Source organism: Symphodus melops (assembly GCF_947650265.1).
Source record: "Symphodus melops genome assembly, chromosome: 4".
Classification (NCBI taxonomy): Eukaryota; Metazoa; Chordata; class Actinopteri; order Labriformes; family Labridae; genus Symphodus; species Symphodus melops.
The window spans coordinates 13,977,196-13,997,281 of NC_136694.1; the positions used below are offsets into that span (position 1 = coordinate 13,977,196).

Genomic DNA, 20,086 nt, shown 5'->3' on the forward strand with positions numbered 1-20,086 from the left:
ACAGACAGACAGACAGACAGACAGACAGACAGACAGACAGACAGACAGACAGACAGACAGACAGACAGACAGACAGACAGACAGACTGACAGACAGACAGACAGACAGACAGACAGAAACAAGATTTAGAAGGCCCAATGACTAAGAATACAAAATGAAAAATTAAAGATTTTATGCTTAACCTCGGTGGGAAAATAAATATATGTGCTATTTCAAAGACACCTCTGAACAGTTAAAGAAACCTCTGTAATTAGGCCTGTGCATAACAATTGAAGAGTGTTGACCTTCTGAAAGTATGTGTTGTATATGTAGACTTGTCATTGAATATTTTTCACAAAAGAACCACATCCTAATAAAAACAATGACTAAGAAATAACCAACAGCAGCCTCTGGTGTTGAAAAATGAAGTCAAAATCCTGCAGTTTGTTCGAGTGTCTGTTAACAGCCCTGTTAAAAAGCCCATTAAAAAAGCTAATTTTTTACAGCTAGTACAAACATTTTTGGTGTAACTGGTTATTGTCCTCAGCGGAACTCACTGTACCAGGAAGATTTAAAAAAATATATAAAGCATCCTATTTTATTTTATAAACGATAATGCATAATTAGGCAAACCTCAGACAGACAAGTGTGATGAAACAGTTTAGTCAAGAGGATTAAACCCACCTTAGCTCCAGCTCTTAACCTGTGTTTAGGTTGACTAAGTTAGAAAGAGACAGGTTTTACAACATGGCAGCTGCCACTGATGAGTCTCCAGAGCCCCCTGCAGTTATAGATGAGTGACGTCACTCAGGCTTGATCTATTAATGTGTAAAAAAAAACAATTTTGAAGAATAAGTTAAAATATTGATTACCATTATCCACTCTTCATCAAAGCAGTTGAAAATGATTGCAAAAAGGGTGTCCGATTCATTTCTAGCACAAAAAAGATACATAATGTTCACTGAAGCGTTTTCACCACTTTGTTTTCTTTTTTTATCATACAGTTTGTTTCATTAACTCTACCACATTAATTTTACAGCTAATATTTTCAATATAAAATGTTTACACAAAAAAATGTTAACTTTAAAAATAGCATGCATTGTTATAGATGAAGTGTTAGTCTACAGCAGTATATTCAATAAACTAAACAATGCTCATTCACACTATAGCAGACATTAATGCACTGGTAACATTGCTATTCATAATTAAAAAGAAAAAAAGATAAATCATATCATCAGAAATAATAACTGTACAAATGTCTCAATAAGCACAAACCACGTCCTGGGATAAGCCTCAAAGGCATTTTAATCCTCCCTTGTTCTAGCAGTTCAGGCTTCTCTTACATTAAGGCAGAATTTAAAAAAAAAAAAAAAAAAACAGGACAGGTTAAAGCTGTTTTTTTAAGTCATAAAAGATTAGAAATTATGCACTAAACAGTTGTACACATCATACTTGGAGCTAATAAATAAGCCTTTACAAACATTCTGTTTGGTGTTTTACAAACATTCTGTTTTTCACTCAGCAGTCTACTGACATAATCTGTAGACTGCTGAGTGAAAAACCATCAACAACCTTCAAATGGGCGGGTAAAGGTGATACAGTGTGTGAAAAATAAGACTTAGTTGATGGAAATGTCAGTCATCACAGTTCAGCAGATACAAACAAGGGAGGGGACAGGTCCGTGAGTGGTGATGCGCGCTCCCGATAGTAAACCTCTGACGCCTACATCCGGGAACTACGACGAACTCGCTCTCCAACATGGCGGCGTCAGGTGAGGTTTATGAGGGTGAACGATCTTGGTCGGTTGTGGGGAATTTCAGTGGGTTATGACTAAATATAATTAAAAACATAAAGTTTGAGAATCGTTAATAGCCTGCGCTAATTGTTCGCGTCGTTGTTCCGCATGTAGAAGCAGGTCTGTCGGTTGTTTTGGCCCGGTAAAGATGAAGCCATATGAACGGAGCTAGACTTGCTCAAGCTAAAAAAAAAAAGAGAAGTATAAATGTATCTGGAGCGTGCTGCTGTGGTGTTCAAGTTATCCACCATTGAGTTCACATGTTACGGGACGATGTGGTAGCTCTGAGACACGGTGTGGGATGTTTGTAACTGCGTGTAAAGCTGGCACATTGTGTGTCCGTGGCGCTGAGAGCAGATCAGCATCGGGCGCAAGCGCGTCTCGTGGAGGAGGAGCCGGGCCGAGAGGTCCGGGCAGCCCGAGGAGGCGCCCCACGTGTGTAGCCTTGCTCTCCTGGTATCGGGGTTTGATGAAACGGGGGCAGCTGGGCTTCTCTGGTTGCATCCTAAACACTTTCCGGGCAGCTTCACAACTTTAAGGCCGTCCTATCCGCCCGGCCGAGTCTTTCTCCGGTGATGGCGCACTTGGATCCTGGCACTGCGTCGTGCACTAGGCCCTAAAACCTAGCCAGCTAAAGCAGGGAGACTTTCCCGTCAGCAGTCTTTTGCTGAGCCCACAGAGGCATAAAAACAAAAGCTACCTACACAAATAGAAGACAAACAAGATGCATGTTGAGCGCTACAGTTTTGTTTGTCCTTTCAGCTTTGGTAGATTTAGCAGCTCTGAAAAGTTAACACCACGCAGCTACTTAGCTCGCGTGAGTCATATCGGCGTGAAACACGTCAGTCAGTAGACACCTTACTGCTTCTAGTGTTATTTAGAGTGATGTTATGACTGATAATTGTAAACAATGACTTGGCGTTATGCGCAGAGGTGTCTCTCTCTCTCTCTCTCTCTCTCTCTCTCTCTCTCTCTCTCTGTGTGTGTGTGTGTGTGTGTGTGTGTGTGTGTGTGTGTGTGTGTGTGGAATGTCCTGACAGTTGTTTGTCACATTGAAGCTCCCAGCCACCTTTTTGTTGCTCCCCCTTTTTTTTTTTTACTGTGTCAGACCAAAACAAACTACACCGACTCTATGAAGTGAGATGTGTGAACTCACTGCTAACTGTTTTTTTCATTTTAACAGATAATATCACGGCCGCTCTGTTATATGTATGCATGACCCATTGATTTAACCCATGAAGGTGCATTCCCTTTTAAAATACAACTGTGGTCTGAACATGTCAAGGTCTGTTTGACCTGCTGCACAGTGACAGTTTGGACTGACCAACCACTCCCTGTTTAACTGTTCTATAAGAAAACAAGTCAGTGTTTTTTCCCCTCATAGTGCTGTCTCCTTATCTGACTGCCTGGATACCTACGTTTCAAATGCTTCAGTAGTATTTCTCTGTTTGTTCAGAGAGGCAGCCTTCACATGTGCAGAGACGCATACATCTATTTAAAAAGAGCCCAGTGTTGTTAATTTGCACCCAGATAGTTGTTGCCATGTAATGGCTAACACCAACCTGTCGTTTTCCTGAGATGAAAGATGACTTTTATTCAATCCATCGTCAGTTTTCCAAATAATGGGCTGAATGTATCAATTGATGACATATTTGTAGTTATTAAACTTCTATAATCCCATTTAGTGTGGAGTAAAAATAAATCCAGGAGGGGACTGTATTGAATCAAATGCTCCAGCATATTTCCTCTTTGTCTGACTGTCTTCTCTCGTGTGTGTCTCCTGTCCAGCTAAGAAGAAGAATAAGAAGGGGAAGACCCTCACTCTGACTGACTTCTTGGCAGAAGACAGCGGAGGCAATAATGCTCCCCCAAGCTACCCAGCCAAGTCCACTAGTTGGGCCGATGAGACCGACGACCTGGATGGTGATGGTGAGCTCACACTAAGATACCGACATAAGCTGAGCCATCCTCATGTAGAGGTTAGAAATAGCTGTTAGCATTCAGCAGGGACATGTTGTGTGAAACCGAGAAACAACACACGAAGAACTGACTTATGGGTAACATGCTCTCTTTAAAACATGTTTTTTCATTGCTCTTGATATTGTACACTGTTATCACACATCCATAGATTTATCGTGTTGCACAGGCTCATTTGTCATATTTCTCAGTATCGTGCGTTTTCGCCTAGCTTTTGTCAGATGTTCGGTGCTGAACTTGAACTTCTTGTCACGTGATGCCTCGCGAAGTCTCTCTGGTTTCAGAAAACCATATCAAATAGTTTGAAATAAATCCAACATCTTAGTTCTTATTCTAATAGGCTGTGTAGGTTTCTTGGCTCGTGAAATGCAGCTGTTATGTTCTGCATAGATATATTCCTCATAGAACAGTTACACCTTTTACACCACTATAAGTAGACCAGCGTCAGAACACTTGACTGTTTGCTAGCTAAAGGTTCATGCCACATATGAAGGGTTTAATTTCAGAAGTAGCTGCTTCTCTCACTGAGGGATTTGTTAATGTCAGTTTATGTGAGTTTATTTTTTTGGTAACTGTAAGGATGTAGTTTCTGCTCAAATAGTTATGCATATGTTGCTTTTGTCTTTGTCCATATAGAAGAACTGTAGGATTTGAAAAACACCTTTTTCAGGATTAGATAATTAGTTTATTTCGTATTTAAATGTAATTTTCAGGTTTGTATTTGTTATTTATTATTTTCTTCATTTTTTTCCCCCTCCAGTCTCAACTTCCTGGCACACAGAGGAGGACAGCTACCGGGCGCCACCCATTGACCGGTCCATCCTTCCCACAGCGCCTCGTTCAGCTCGTGAACCCAATGTTGACCGGTCCCGACTGCCCCGCAGCCCGCCTTACACGGCCTTCCTGGGAAACCTTCCCTACGACGTCTCCGAAGAATCGATCAAAGACTTCTTCCGCGGCTTGGCAGTACGTGTAGCAATGAGCATCTGTGCAGCATGGAGCTTAAAACACATAGCATCTCTCTTTACAGGGGTCTTCAACACTCAGAACATCGATGCGTGTGTTCGATCTTTATTTGTTTGAGGGTTTAGTCTTCAGCACTGCAGCAGTTAACGCCACTTGGTGTGTAAGAAACGGGACAGACAGGTCGACCTCCCACTAAATTACTCAACAGTTTCTTTAAGTAGCTAAATAATGGAGAAGAAAACAATAGTCACAGATAACCTGAATTTTAAAGATAGATAGATAGATAGATAGATAGATAGATAGATAGATAGATACTTTATTGATCCTGAGGGAAATTCAAGCAGGACCATTCAGATTTCTGTTAAAGAAAACTTATTGGTTTGAGTGATTTAAAAGTCAGGAGAGTCCCACGAAGCTTCTCGTTCAGCGCCTTATCTGCACTACATGATTCTGTTCATGGTCCAATAGCTACTTTAAATTCTTGCATATTTTAAGTTTTTGCAGAGTCTCTGGGAAATAATTGAAATTTTTACAGTTTGGACTTGGAGCTTTTTTGACTCCCAATTGTGGCTGTGATTGATTGCTTCGTCCAAAAGTAAATCTGTTTGTGCACAATCTGTACTCTACTGTTGTCCTGTCCCTTGTTAAGTGAACCGTTCAGCATTCTCTGTTTCTTTTTTCTTTTTTTCCCCTCTCCAGATCAGTGCGGTGCGTTTGCCCAGAGAGCCGAATAACCCCGAGAGACTGAAGGGCTTTGGCTACGCTGAATTTGATGATGTGGATTCCCTCCTGAGGGCCCTCAGTCTCAGCGAGGAGGTGAGCCTTGGTTTAACTGTTTGAACTCATGCCTGAACCTTTAATGTATGTCAGACTTTTTCTCTAAGTGTTTGCACACAATAAGACTCAGGGTTATTGCCCCCACTTCATAAAAGAACAACCCTAACTGTAGCAAAGTGTCTTCCTCATACATATGCGGGCGAGTTACTAACTTGTACCCTGTATCTGTCCACACAAACAGAACCTGGGAAACCGGAGGATCCGTGTGGATATCGCAGACCAGTCTAATGATAAAGGTACATTGCTGAGAGCTAGACCACATTACGAGGCTCTTCAGTCCTACAGAACCATAGCGTAACATCTCTTCATTTCTGTTCCACCACAGAGAGGGACGGGGGTATGGGAGGCAGAGATCGAGGTGGACGCATGGGGGACATGGGTCCTGACAAAACAGACACTGACTGGAGGGCTCGGCCCAGTGGGGATACGGAGGATTCAGCCCCTCCTAGGAGAGATGATGCCTTTGGAGAGAGTGAGTACTTAATGCTCTTTAAACAGAATTCTGCATAAAAGTTCAGCTAACAATTCAATTAAAGAGTTAAACATTTCTACTCGAGCAACAGATCTGCTCGACGTTTTGTCCCGAAAAAGCAATCGTTTAGATTCCCTGAGCAGAAATCCTCAATTCAACAAACAAGCATTTTTAAAAGTTATTTTCCTCTCTGCATCTGCATCCTGATGTTGTTTTTACAGCAAGCTGAAGAACCATTTACGCAAACTAAGTTCTTTCCAAGAAAACATGTTTGATTTGGGACTCATACGGCGAAAGTAAGCCAGAGTGAAGCCCACGTGGGAATTTCGACTCATGCTGATTCACAAGAAAAAGGCTATGATGTTGACCACTTGGCTGGAAGTGGTTTAATGCTCGCCACCGGCTCCACCCGAATTTCATAGGAAATTCGGCATCCAATCCAGAAGGCTTAAACTTAAACATCTATCAGATGATGATTGTCAATAGGTTCAGAGACTGCTTTTCACTTGTTTAACAAGCTCGAGTGTTGTTTATAAATGTATCCAAAACAAATACAATCAGCTTTTTCCTACAGACTGTTCTTTTATTCACAGTAAGAACTCAGTCCAGTCAAATGTTTGTAAGCTGAAATGGCGTGTTTTTCTGTCACAACTCCTGCAGGATCAAGAGACCGTTATGAGTCAGATCGCTTCAGAGATGGGCCAAGACGGGATAATGACCGCTATGACGGAGGAAGAGATCGCTACCGTGATCGTTATGATGACAGGGACCGCAGAGACTACGATAGAGGAGGTGTGACTTTCTCATTGTTTGGACCTGGTACCTCACTGTGCAAGTAGTGCCATTAATGCATCATTTCCTGCTGCAGCTTTGGCTTGTATGGCCTCGAACGCAGCTTGAAACATCGACTGTATTCCTCTAAACGGACTTAAGTTTTCTGTTTCTTCCTCTTCTGCTGCCTCCTCAGGTTTTGACTCTCGTGGTGGTGGAGGAGGTCGTCGTGCCTTTGGCAGTGGCTTCCGTCGCGATAATGACGACATTAGGGGAAGCAATGATCGTTATGGCGATCGCGAAGAGCGATACGAGAGAAAGGATGACAGGCGTGAGGAGAGGGGTAAGAGTCCCATGTATTAAAGGTCTCATCCATCATTTTTAGTTGGATAACTAGAGATGATCAGTCTAATGATCTCTAGTGGATCAGACATAATGTAAATGAATAATATTGTAGTTACCGATGTTGACATATTCTTAAAAGCTTTAATCATGATCGTGTATTCAATGCCTTATTTATTAATGTGCTCTCCTGCACTCCTGCCAGCTCCCCTGCAGAGACCCAAGTTAAACCTCAAGCCCCGTAGCGTTCCCAAGGAGGAAGAAGGTAGCGGTGGTGGAACGCCCCCTGCTGCCCCACCAAGCTCCGGCAGCAGGGCCTCGTCCATCTTTGGTGCAGCCAAGCCAGTTGACACAGCAGCCAAGGAGAGAGAGGTGGAGGAGCGGCTGAAGAAAGAAGAAGAGAGGCTGCAGAGGCAGCTGGAGGAGGACAAAGGCAGAGGACCCGACAGAAAGATGAGAGACAGGTCAGGGTTTGCCATGCACGGTCATGGCGTCATACAGTACATGATGAAGTGGTGGAAACCAAACGACAATCACAGTTGGTTAGGCAACTGCATACTTTTCTATTGTAAAATGCCATTTAACTCCATTTGGTGTTTGAGCAGCGCTGACATTGCAGCAAAGAAATGTTTGGCCAAATTCTCAGAACCTTGACCTCTTTCATGTCAGGTATACTGTACAGCTGTTTCAATGTCACAGTGGAGTGTCATTTCAGGGAATCTTGAAGGACGCACAACCGAAGCTCACAAATCACACGCTCACATTGTACGAGTTAAATCAAGACATAACATTTGTCAAAACTCACACAGACGAGTTGAAGTGGCATCATGTGTGTTTCAGTTGTCTCATATGCACAGCTAAACTACAGACACCAGCTAACTTGAAACACCGTCTCTAACACACATATACTTAGCATCACCCACATACAAGCTAACAAGCAAGCTAAACACTGACACATATTCCCTGGCAATTGGATATCCACAAGCATTTGTCTCCCTCATATCTTTCATTATGGGGGGGCGGGGGGCATCACAGGCATGCTTGCTGTCACTATTGTGCTTTCAGATGCTTTCTTCCAGTTTGCGCTGCTGCATTCGGGACAGGCTTAAATTGTGTGAAGTCACAAAAACTTTGAACATGACAGAAATTGATCTCACTTGTGGTCGCAGCTTGTTTGACTATGAATAGCACTGGTGGCCCCCTCTGCATAGTTGACAAGAGACATTGCTGATTTCGTCAAAGTTCAAAAGCATCTGTTCCAAATCCACAGAGTATGCCCACCCTTAGTCCCACTGGAGATGTGGTATACATGACCCTTTTTATTGTTGTTTTCAGGGATCCAAGCTGGCGCAACGATGAAGCTCCTACCGAGCGATCTCGTACAGGAAGTGAGTCTTCACAGCCTGGAAGCACTTCTGGAAGAGGTGCGATACATATTCTTGAACCTATCCTCTTCAGTCTGGTTCTCTTTTTGAACATTAAAGAGACGCGGGAAGATTGTTCGTCTGGGTCTGTATGCAACGCAAAATATTCAAACTCTGCATTTGCTTTTCACCCGCCAGCTTCCAGGTGTCGAGACAGTGAGCGCTCTGGTGACAACGAGGTTTTCAGCGGGAGAGAAGGTGAGCCTTCTTCCCCTGGGACCTCCCCTCATCCTCCCTCTACCAACTCATCCAAGGAGCCACCAAAAGTGATGCCCGCACCTCCTCCCAAGGAAAATGTCTGGGCCAAGAGAAGTGCAGCCAGCACAGGCTCTAGTGATGGCGATGGACGACTTCCAGTCTCTCCTGTTTCCCCAACTGGTTCAGCTCCTCCCAAACTCAGGTGAGACTGAGAGATTTTTAGGGCTGAAGAAAAGCCAGAACATTTTTAAAACTATCCTGAATCATTTTGTGTCGTTTATTATTTTAACTGTTTTTACTTTCTCTTCAGCTCCCCAAGTTGTGCAGATGAAAGAGACTGTGAGAAAGGTAAGTCCTGAACAAACATGCTGGGAACTATAAGAATATAACTTCAGGTTATGTTAAGTTGTTACCCGAGTCAACTCAAACCAGACCAGAGTGGCTTGTAGCACAAAAGCAAAAAAGTTCAACAAAAGGAGACAAGGTGATTAAAAAGTAGCAGGTTGATTTGAATTGAGACCAGTCAAATTTTACAACAACATTTGCAATAGTTTAACAGCTAAATGGGTGAGCAGCATGAGTAAGAGGAAGAACGTTTGCCAACACCAAAATGGCCCTTTAGTTATCTAAATGACGTTGATACCTTTTAGGGGTCTGTTCTTCAGCTCTTCTTCCAGCCTCGACTCTTCACTCACACCTAGGCTCAGCTTTCTTCTGCTTCAGCTTCTCTAACTCACTGTGAGCATCGTTCTTGTCCACAATTATCGAATGTTTACATTTGTAGCAGCATGCAGTGAGAAAACTCAATGAAGTTCACCCTTTTAGCTGCTGGGCACATTTACAGGAGGATGATCCTCCTAGAAAATTATTATTTTTTTTTTTTTCGTCTCTCAAAATGTTTATGGTTCAGGCGTCAACATTTTTGATCTCAATCGGCGTGCACGCAGATTCTCAAAAACGTCTGAAAACAGTTTAGCATGCGTGACAGACGAGGAGTTGACCAGTGTGATTTTCTAATTCAACAACGCATGCCCTGCATCTCAGTTCTGTGAAATGCTTGCCCCTCGGTCAGACGCGTGAAGGAGCGTCCCGAAGCACCACAACTGAAAAAAGGAGGTAGGAGGGAGATCTGTTGAGTGAGCAGACTTCACGGGAGTCTCTGTTTTTTTAAATTTGGAACCTTTCAATTAATTTTCAGTATTGCTCAGACATCAAGTCTGTGTTTGTAAAATACAGAGGAAACTGTTGGATTATCAGTAAAAAAACAAAAAAACAATATAAAACATTCAAAAATGATCCATATGGTTTTTAGCAGACTGCTTCTTCATGTGCAGTTGTTTATCAGGTAACATACAGAGACAAAACACTGTTATTGTGAATATCTTGTACTGCTGTTAAAGCAGACTGACAGCTGAGAAGTGACCCTGAACAAACACTGCTTCACGTGGCGCTTCCGCAGAACGGTGCGTCTCTTATTTCCTCGTTGCTTCGTGTCTTTGCATCGCTCCATGCACCGCTGGTGTGAGGGACTGAGACTCAAGTGAGAGAGTCCTGGATGCAGTTATGGGACTGAGATGTAGACATCAGGAGTCACCCACTGTTATTGTACTCCACCTACTCGTGCATGGCTGTTTTCTGTAACCGCGACCTGCATGGGTGTAAGGTCGGTATTTGGAATGAACACTGTTTCCAGTTTACACGGTGATGGGGACGGTGCTGTTTCCACAAATGTGCACTCTGGTTTCCAGAACCGTCCGCTGTCATGCATCTAAAGCTCTGTTGTTGTGTGGAAGAAAAAATAAAAATGCCGAAACACAACAGGTTGGCATCTTTTGGGCCTCAGTCACTACAATGCCCTGCTCCACCTGTCCAAGCTCTTTCTAAACATAGTGGTTATTTCACCATCTGACAGCTTTCCTTTAAAACAGACTGAGTCTGTGGTTCTCTCTTTGTATTTTGATGTGGATTTGATTTTAGAAATGTAGAAAGTTTGAGTAGAGTGTGGCTTTACATGAATGGCGTGTCCTTTTTTTAAACATTGAACCTGCATCTTTTTTTAATCGATTTCAATGATGACAGTTGGAATGTGGACGCATGCAGTCACTCAGAAAAATACACTGGACCTTCCACCTTTTTTTTCAGGCAATCCATTTTATGGGGCGGTGACAACATCAGACGTATCCATACAAAGGGTTGAAGTAAATGCTCCAATTGGAAAGACAGAGAAGAATGATAAATAATCAAAATAATAGTAAACAAAGGTGTTCACTGGTCTAGCATCTATCAGGACTTTACCAAATATTTGACGGTTAATTTGTGTCACTGAACACATGCTTCATGCTTGAAAGCCACAGGTTGGACCTGCGACGTGCAAACAAAATACTCGTCTACTGACGCTGTGTTTACAATGTAATTCTGATGTCAAAGTAGGGTGACCATTTTTCAATGACAAAAGACAACATGTAAAAGGCTTTTTGATTTATAACCTTTACCTCCTCAAATCCCTCAGGCCCAGTTTACACAGACGCTGTGACAGTAAGACGAAACAGTTGAGTAGCGGATTGGCCTTTCGTTCACACGGCGTCGGTGTTTCGCGGGGGTGAAAACGCAAGCTTTTGAATTCGACCTCCAGGTTGGAACAAAACTGATATTGGGGGCGTATCGCAGCCATGTGAACGAAACGGAGCGAACTCTCTGGCTGCGATGACCTCACCACACCTCTCCCCATACATTTGGACATGCGCAGTAGTCGAGAACAAACATAAACAACAACGGCGGCGGATTCGCTTGTGCTATGTGCTTCAGCAGCTATTCGCGTTGTATAAACAGAACCTTGATATGATGCATCGTGTATGTCGCCGCCGAAAGAGCATCGAACACTTGCGGCAAATCGTTCAACCTTTACCCAAGCGCAGGGCGACCATACGCTGCATTTGGGTAAGACTTGGGAGAACTAGCAGCTGAGGAGGATGTTGTGGAGGAAGTGGTTGTACTGGTGAGTGTCGCTCTGTAACATTCCACTGCCCACTACTGGCCGGGCGTGAGAACTACATCGTTTAGACGATCTGTACTCCGAATCCAGAGTGGGGTCGTTTCGATGCGTTTCTGTCACAGCGTCTCCGTGTAAACGGGGCCTCAGTGACGGATCAAAACGAACGCTAAGAAAGAGAGCGTCACTATTCACACAAGTCTGTTTTATTTCTAAAGTCATGTTGTAGCGTTTCTTCATTCAAGACTTTCTCACTTACATGATGAGGTGAGATGAGAGCAGCTGTTACTTTTCACACTGCTGTGCAGCTGTTTTATACTCATTGTTTTCAACACAGCCAGAATATGATAGGAGCAGGCGGTGAGCTCATCTTCCTATGGGGGAAGAGTATTCATGACAAGAGGAGCACTAAAAAAAAGTCTCGGTCTGATTTGTTATAATACTAAAAAGTAACAAAAGGGAAATCTCTTCTCAACTCAGAGACATCTAGCAAAACATGAAAATCCCCTTTCAGTTGGTATTAGCGTAGAATTTTGTTTTGTTTTTGAAAGCTTTGGTACAATTTGAAAAGTGAACAGGCTCAGCTTGCTTGTTAGCCTTTTTGAACCTTTCATTCGGTTCTACAGCGTTTGAAAATCCAACCCTGTGTCTTCAGATGCTGCAGTGTGTGGAGAATGTAGTCGACTGTCCGAACGACTCAAAACAGCTTTATATATATCGCAGAAGGCAATTCGATTTTTAAAGTCCACCAACCTCCCTTCACTCAACTGTCTGGCTTCTCCTTTAAGATGAGAACAAGGCTGGCGGTGTGCGTCGGGACCGGGGGCCCCCACGGGCACGAGGGGGGCCTGCGGGGCCTGGAGCAGGGCGGGGTCGAGGAGAGGGGCCCAACAGAGACCGAAGAAAGGAGGCAGACAGGTCAGCCATCCAAAGCTAGCAAACTCCAAACTTCTTAATGAATGAGACGGAGAACATTAAGTAGGCATCTGTAAAGAGTGACCTATGCTCAGCTTCACATCTCATGACTCATTGAGTTTGAACAGCAGGATTTCTGCTGATGCACTTTTATAATTAAGTTCCTTCAGGATTTTGGACATTCTCAATGTTATTTAATGTTGTTCTTTTAAAGAGAAGAGGACTGAGCACAGTGTGAACTGGGTGCCAAGCAGCTTATAGATGTAACATTTTCACACAATGAAATTGTGCAGAATTTGTTCTCCTTTGAGTAAATCTCATTAGCTGTGTGTTTTTTAAGGATTTAAAAAAAAAACAAAGTAAACTCTCCAGCACCGAGCTGTGCCAATAAATTTTAACCTCAGTGTTCGTTCGGATTGTAGAAAGGATAACAGAAGAGACCGAGACTCCAGACCACCCCCCGAGCCAAAGAAATTTGAAGAAACCCCAACCCCCGTAAGTCCTTCACTGCCAAGGTTTAGTCAGACTTGAATGTCACCTGAATTATTCCTCCTCACGGGTTTCCCCCAAGCCTTAAGTAGTTCTAGCAGAGCCTCCAGTTCATTGTAGCTGGTTGATAAATTTCTCTTCAGCGATCTTAAGATAATAGACCCTGATGTTTCCTATCTCTTGAGAAAGTTGACCTCTTTTTGTTTTTCTTCTGAAAGCTGTTCATGTGAAGCATCCAAAGCCACTGTTCTGATCCAGATCCCCTTTTGTTTTTGTTTTCCCTTCCAGAAGTTCAGCTCAGCCAGTAAGTACGCCGCTTTGCTTATCGACGGAGACCAAGGAGATGACGCAGACGACGTAGAATAGAGCAAATAACGAGACGAGGCCCGAAAAGCGCAAGAAGAGGAGAAAACAACGAACGCAGAAAAAAGAAATAATCTCACTTAGCTTATGAAAAAAAACTCCTCACATGGAAGAGGCTCCTGGGAGGACATTACTCCCATCCTTTCTTTTACTCCTACAAACCTGTCCTTTAATTTCGAGACACCCCTCCTCCCCCCCTCCCTCCCCTGCCCAACATTCAGGACTATTCACGTTCTAAAGAATAGTCACATACTGGACTTTGTTTTAAATGGAAAAAAGGTTAGCTGACACATGGAAAATGATGGATAACATTGAATTATTGGTAATAAATAAATGGAAAAAGTGGGGAAAAACTGATTTTGTATATTTGTGGATCTCTGGTGTGATGAGGGAAATATAAGACGGACAATTACACTTTTTATCTTTGAAAATGTTTTGATTTTTGAATAGTTAACTTTAAATATTGCTGCTTCAATGGCATAGTTACTCATTACGGAACATGTTTATTCTTAGGCAAATAATTCAATGTTTAAATTGATGAGACTCGTAACTACAGTGACTAAGGAACACTATCATGTGCAAGAGTTAATAAATCCCTGAATTACTTCTAAACACAGGACTACCAGTGAGCTGAGAGAGCCAGAAAAGTTCATTCAAGTGTCAGTACCCTCATCGTTGTACCTTAGATTAAAAGATGTTCCCAGACGTCTCAAAAATTCTCCTAGCTGTCAAATCGTTTACTCCTCCTACAGGGAGAAAGAGAAAATATTGGGACAGAAGCTGGAGTCTACAGCAGGATTATCCTGGGATTAGATCAGCCTGTCTTTTAATGTGCATTATATGTTGCTCATAAGTTTGTATAGCATGTGATCATTAGTATTGGAATGGGGCCTGGGCTTTAAAATGACCTGATAGTGTGATCTCCAATCAACACAGATCAATTATTTACTTATTTAAATGCTCACATTCACAAAACTACCAACCAGCTCCATGTAGTTTAGGCTAGTAAAGCCTAGCACGCTTTAATGACTGTGACATTGATGTGCAGCAACAAGAGCTGCTGCTTTCCGTTTCTTCTAGTGTGGTCTATGGAGCACAACAATATGCGCAGTATTTCTTCAGTCTCGGCCTCCTGCGGAGAGCCGGGCTCCTGGTGGCAGCTGGTTAGGGTCCTGCTGAGCTTCACGTCCCGCACACACACACAGGGCGCCCACTCTCCTGTGAGACATGACTCCTTTTGACCCCTTAGCAGCAGGGCACTCGTCTACAGTAGTACAAACAGTGAATGGCAGACGGCAAAATCTATCTGCACATAGAGATGTACTAGTTTTATATCATTGAATAAGTCATATATGAAGGGCTTGTTTGGAAAATGTGGGGTTTGTTAATCCAACATGACAAAGTTGTCCTTTGTTGAAAAAAGCACTCTGATTCTGGACTTTGTTTTAACTATACTGACTTCTCAAAGCACAAAATCTGTACCATATGATACGAAGCTGCTATGCTGTGTGGAGTTAACTACTGTAACTGTGTGAACAAAGGTGCAGAAGTTCACATCCTGTTTCATGAATCATTCTCAAAATTATCAACAGGCTGTATTGTCCTGCAATATTTCGAGTACTTGAGTTGCATATTGGAGGCCGTTACACATTTAAAACCAGCATAGTCAAAGTAAATCACCAGCCCCACTTTTTTCAGGAAATCAGTCGTCATCCCAATGATTTTATTTTTTTTCTGTTGTAGAATTACTACACTAATTCAACAAAAGATGTGGAAAGTGTTCCCAAACATACTGTGTTGTAAGTGGAAAAGAAAGTTGTATCTTGAAGCTTAAATGTCTGCGCACTCACCCAGCAACCTCCAACCTCCAACCCCCCACTGCCATGTGAATCAGCAGCTGGTCTACTCAGGAGGGTCCTGCTTTCCTCCACCTCTATCTACAACACCTTTTGTTTCCCTTCATGACAAACCAGGTAATGTTTGCAGTGTTCATTTACTCATTTAATCTAAAATCTGTCTTGGTCAACTTGTCATTGCTTAAACTATAAAATAGATGCATCTCTCAAGGGGCTCAACATGTTACTTGGACCCTAATGCATACTTAGTTTGTCGTCTAATTTAGCTCACAGCCACAGATTTGTCCAAACCAAGGCCTGCTTTGTACGGTCTAACTGGGGAGTAAAACATGGCTTAATAAAGAGCTTATTGTTGGAGATTTTCCCCTCAACCCTAAAACCTCCAGCTTAAAGCAGCATTTTGTCTGGAGAACCCAGATTCAGGAATTCAGTTTGTGTGTGTACATGTATGTAACGGGGAGAGAGAGAGAGAGAGAGAGAGAGAAAAGTAGTCTGAAGGATCAACGAGGGAAGAAGCAGATCTTGGATTTAAGCACAGAGAAAATCTTTGTTTTAATTTCAGTGGAGAGCGCAGCGCAGGGAATAAAGAGAGGACAATGTTGTCATGTGTCCTATCAAACAGGCTGCTGGAGTTCATTTCAAGCTTTTCTACTTCCCAAAGAGAGGCAAAAATAAAAAGGACAGAGGGATCCTTATTAGCAAAAGAGAGGAGAGCCCTGGTCCTCTGCCTGTTGCTCCAGGCTAACAGACCATGATTAAAAGTCTAAACTCCCTAACAATTAACTGAGAGGAAGGAAGAAGTGATCCAGAGGTGTCTTTAGGTGTGCTCTCGTGCAAAGTTACAGTCTGGAGAAATGACGGATGAATAACTTTATCTGATCACTCCCCTGTGAGGAAGAAGAGAGCAAGAGGGGCTGAAGTGAAGCAAAAAAAAAAGGGGAAGGGCCTGACATCAACAAGCCTAAACAGCTGCCGCCTTCTCCCCCGCGGAGAGACAGCAAGAGGAGCCCGATGGAGCAGGAGAGCGAGAGAGGGAGGGGGTCTGGATGGTCTGGGAGAGTGGGAAAGAGAGAGCAGCATGCAAGACATTTGAGGGTCTGAAGAGGCAAAGAGAAGGAGGTATTGGCAAGTGAGAAGGAGAAGGAGAGGAAGAGGTATATGTTTGCATGCTTTCCGGGTGAGGTTAGCCAGGGAGCAAGGGGACAGAAGAGAGGGGGTGTGAAAAGAGTGGGAGTCCTTGCATGGTGACATTTCTTGGACGGGAGAAGGAAAGGTTGTAAGAGGAGAGGAGGGAAAGAAAAAAAAATATTTGGGGTGGATTTCAAGGCAGGACAAGCTGTCAGAGAGAAGGGGCAGAGGTGTGAGGAGTTGCTGGGGAAGAGGGCTCATGTCGGTGGAGACCTTAGTTGTTGCAGGAACTTATGGAGGCCCCCCCCCCCCACCACCCTAAAAAAAAAACATGAAGCGCTGAGAGGAGGAAGAGGAGAGAGTTAAGCACTTGTTTGACGGAGTTGAGGAAATTCAAGACAAGAAGAAAAAGAGGCATCTGGTGGAAGTATGGGGTGCATTCACAGCACGAGCAGCAGCATGAAGAAGCCCAGCATGGATCCTGGGGGAATCCCCATAAAAGCAGACCCTGACGTGCATCCTGAAATCTTTCAACTTGCTGAGGTAAGTGAGTAAGGGATTTTCATTGAGCTGTTAACATTCTGTTCATGCACCGCAAGATTTGCCCCAATTATGATCATGCAGTATGTTAACCAAAAGAAAAATGTTACTGCCTGCACTGTCACTGTTTTCTGTTTGCCATTTTACTCAGCAGAAGAAGCTGAACTTTGCTTAATATTTAAGCATGCTTATTTCACCTTAATAAGCATTAACCATTGAAATCCACCAAAGAAATAATTTCATTTCCAAATTAGATATTTTGGAAAAATTACTCCTCTATATTTTGTTGACACGAGTGTTAGTAGAGCAGCAGTATCTCGTGCTGCACATGCACATGCCCAGACATAAACATGTTCACAGGTCCTGTTAAGAGCTGCATCAGAAGAATTGCTTGCATGCAAATTGGTTCTGTTTGTAAGTTGGAGCCAAAGTCAAAGTTGTGTGACTGTAATGGCCCCTATTAATGTGTCATTCCTGCTGCGTGCAAGGAAACAGTAAAATAAGATGCAAAGAGTAGAGGGTGATCCATTTGATCGCTGTTAATTATGTCCCTCAGAGATCAAGGATCAAGAGGAAGTGGTATGAGTTACTGTCCAGTTCCGGCCCGTCGTCGGCCTGTCTGCTGCCTCTATTTAGGAACATGTATGGATTTAGGAGCATGCCACACTGCTCCACATAGAAAGCCACCCTGGGACTTTTATAGCGACTAAAATAAAAGTGTGTGTTGGTTTAGCACCAAGGCCACACAGCGGAATTTGTCTTCTTGCATGTCAAAGTAAATCACAATCTGGCATGCTGTGCGTCAGAGGAATAAGAAAAAGAAAAGTTTTTTTCAAATTGAAATTTGCTGTGAGGTGCTGCACAGTCGACATTTAGATCCTGCCAGAAGGAGAACATTACTCAGATCACATGTGACTTAAAATCCCTTAAAGCCCTCATTGTGTGTCTGTCTGTCTGATTTCATGTTTTTTTTTGGGGGGGGGGTTTGGGTTTTTTTTTGTGAGTATGTGCTTTTGTGAGTGTGCCTTACCAGGCCAAATTATGATAACATAGTCCCAGCTGAATGGGTGGACTCTGCACTGAAGTGGGAATGCAATGTGTCATACATGCAAGCAAACCAGGAGTTCTTAATGTTGTTCATATTAAGTACTGCGTTTATTGTCTTGATATCTCCCTTTCCATCGTTTTAATTCTCACCAACACACAAAATTACACTCAATCCTACATTTATTTTTAGCTTGTTCATGGCTGGTTAGAGGTGACACCCGCTACTCCTGCAGGTTATAAATACCCCTCCAGAGCCGGAGCATACCCCTGGCTCGCCACCTGCTCCTGTCCCTTCCTGTGAAGATACCGTGTGTCTGTGTGTGTTTGTTTACATTTGTGTGAGTTAGAAGTTGTAGCCCCTGCTCTCCTGTATATCATCACCAGTGAGGTGTCACTGGAAAAAAAGCAGTCATGCACACTCAAGCGTTTAGTGCCAAGGGGATGTGTGACGGTTTGTTTGCATGCATGTGTTTTTGCGATGTAGTTGTATTCTGTAATGCAAAAGGGTTTACACCTTCTCAATCTATAAAACAGTGATTTAAAGGGGACTCTGAACTTACTACAATATATCTGTGAATCTAGACGAGTTGTTTTATAATAATACTTTACAATGCTACTGTTGTAGCCCTCACAGTAATAAATAAAGATGGTTAACGCAGCTGCAGATATAAGGCAATCTGTTATGCTTGTGTTGTTGCCTGGACCCTGTCCTCATCTCCATGGTAGAAGCTGTAGTGCTCCAGGCGCTCTGCAGTGGTCAGAGATGCTTGTGGAATGACATAGACTTTGGCTGCAAACACTCCACTGGGGCGGGGTTCTTAAATACTGCAATACTGCAACACTGCTGATAGTCACAGGAAACTCTGCAAACTAGATGTAAACTAAAGCAAAGTTCTGTTTTTCTTGGTGTCAAAAGTACATTAGGTAGTTGGATGCAATGTCCCATACACATTCACAGTCTAATACATGACAAAACAATGGAAACAGAGAGTGCACATTGTATTGAAGGAGTTGAGAGAAAGAGCAGCAGCTGGTAAAAGTGTAAGGAGATGCACAATCATATCAAAAGCAGACCCTCACAATGTGACATCAATTTTATTAAGTCTTTTTATTTGAGGCTTTTTTGATTTAATGACAGTGATTTGAGTCTTAATGTTAATGTGGATCATAACCATGAGTTTGCTCAACTTAAGCGCTAGCTGACAAACATGCAGCCAACGGCTCGAATTATATGCCGTGATCACACTTAAGGTTTTTTTTATGTCGCTGTGGTGGGGACAGACGTAGCCAGCAGCAGTCTGTTTTGGGGTTGTGTATCAGTCCTTTTTTATTGGGAAAATTGTATCGAAGGAACATCTGGATGAAAGTTAATCAAATTAAGTTCAAACATCTACTTTGCCTTAAGGATGTGATAAGATTTTGGAAAATGTCAAGGTCACAGTGGTCATTCAAACTAAGTTACTGGTCATTAATAAGAAAATGAATATACTTTTAAAACCTTTAAATACAAATGTCTGGGAAACAAGACTTCATTATGAAGTCATTATGTCCAAAATCCTATTCCGGCCATAATTATCATCCCATTGGAGGGATTATATCTCTCAAGGATTTACATTAACTAAAATTTAATACTCAATAAAGTTTAATACTTTAATAACTTTATTGCTTATTGGTATTAGTTCTTCTGATTTCAATAGGTTGTTTGGTTTATCTGTAGAAGGTGGATTTATTGATCACACTCAGTATTTAGTAGCATTATTATAGAGGACATTTGTTTTCATCAGTTAGAATTTAGGTTAGAATCAGGTCTTTAAAACAGTGTATGAACTTTAAAATGGTAATCATCCTCGAAACTAAGGTTCCAACTTTTTCCAGTCATCAGTCCTGTGTGTAAATCCAGACTGCATTACTACTATTTGACCACCAAGTGGTGCCCTTAACTGGTGTTTTGTTTGAGTGTAAAACTGGATTAATCCTCCTATACTGGCAGAAATGATA

At 42.6% G+C, this 20,086-nt stretch overlaps 2 protein-coding genes across 5 annotated transcripts in view; both read left to right on the forward strand.

The window, feature by feature from the left end:
- Positions 1-1,640: 1,640 nt before the first annotated feature.
- On the forward strand, positions 1,641-13,874 carry eif4ba (eukaryotic translation initiation factor 4Ba). Of its 3 annotated transcripts, XM_079341306.1 has the most exons (15): positions 1,641-1,750; positions 3,563-3,703; positions 4,512-4,717; positions 5,417-5,533; positions 5,736-5,790; positions 5,880-6,026; positions 6,687-6,818; positions 6,994-7,140; positions 7,345-7,603; positions 8,475-8,563; positions 8,702-8,963; positions 9,072-9,109; positions 12,539-12,668; positions 13,088-13,160; positions 13,443-13,874. In XM_079341306.1, exons 1-15 carry the CDS (start codon positions 1,738-1,740, stop codon positions 13,518-13,520), a joined length of 1,887 nt encoding a protein of 628 aa, XP_079197432.1. In that variant the 5' UTR covers positions 1,641-1,737; the 3' UTR covers positions 13,521-13,874. The 3 variants fall into 3 exon arrangements, with proteins under 3 accessions (XP_079197432.1, XP_079197433.1, XP_079197434.1); XM_079341307.1 differs by lacking the exon at positions 12,539-12,668; XM_079341308.1 differs by lacking the exons at positions 12,539-12,668; positions 13,088-13,160.
- Positions 13,875-16,198: 2,324 nt separating this feature from the next.
- The window catches only part of LOC306822341 (tensin-2-like), a 29,947-nt gene continuing 26,059 nt past the window's right edge, over positions 16,199-20,086 (forward strand). Inside the window, exon 1 of one of the 2 annotated variants that reach the window (XM_079341298.1) lies at positions 16,199-17,044. In XM_079341298.1, coding sequence (XP_079197424.1) covers positions 16,931-17,044 — 114 coding nt within the window. In that variant the 5' untranslated portion in view covers positions 16,199-16,930. The remainder of the gene's footprint in view (positions 17,045-20,086) is intronic. The other variant, XM_079341299.1, reaches the window with a different exon arrangement.

Coding starts and splice junctions, on each gene's coding strand:
- eif4ba (XM_079341306.1), top strand. Junction 3,704..4,511: donor CGACGACCTGGATGGTGATG/GTGAGCTCACAC, acceptor TTCCCCCTCCAG/TCTCAACTTCCTGGCACACA. Junction 8,564..8,701: donor TGGAAGCACTTCTGGAAGAG/GTGCGATACATA, acceptor TTCACCCGCCAG/CTTCCAGGTGTCGAGACAGT.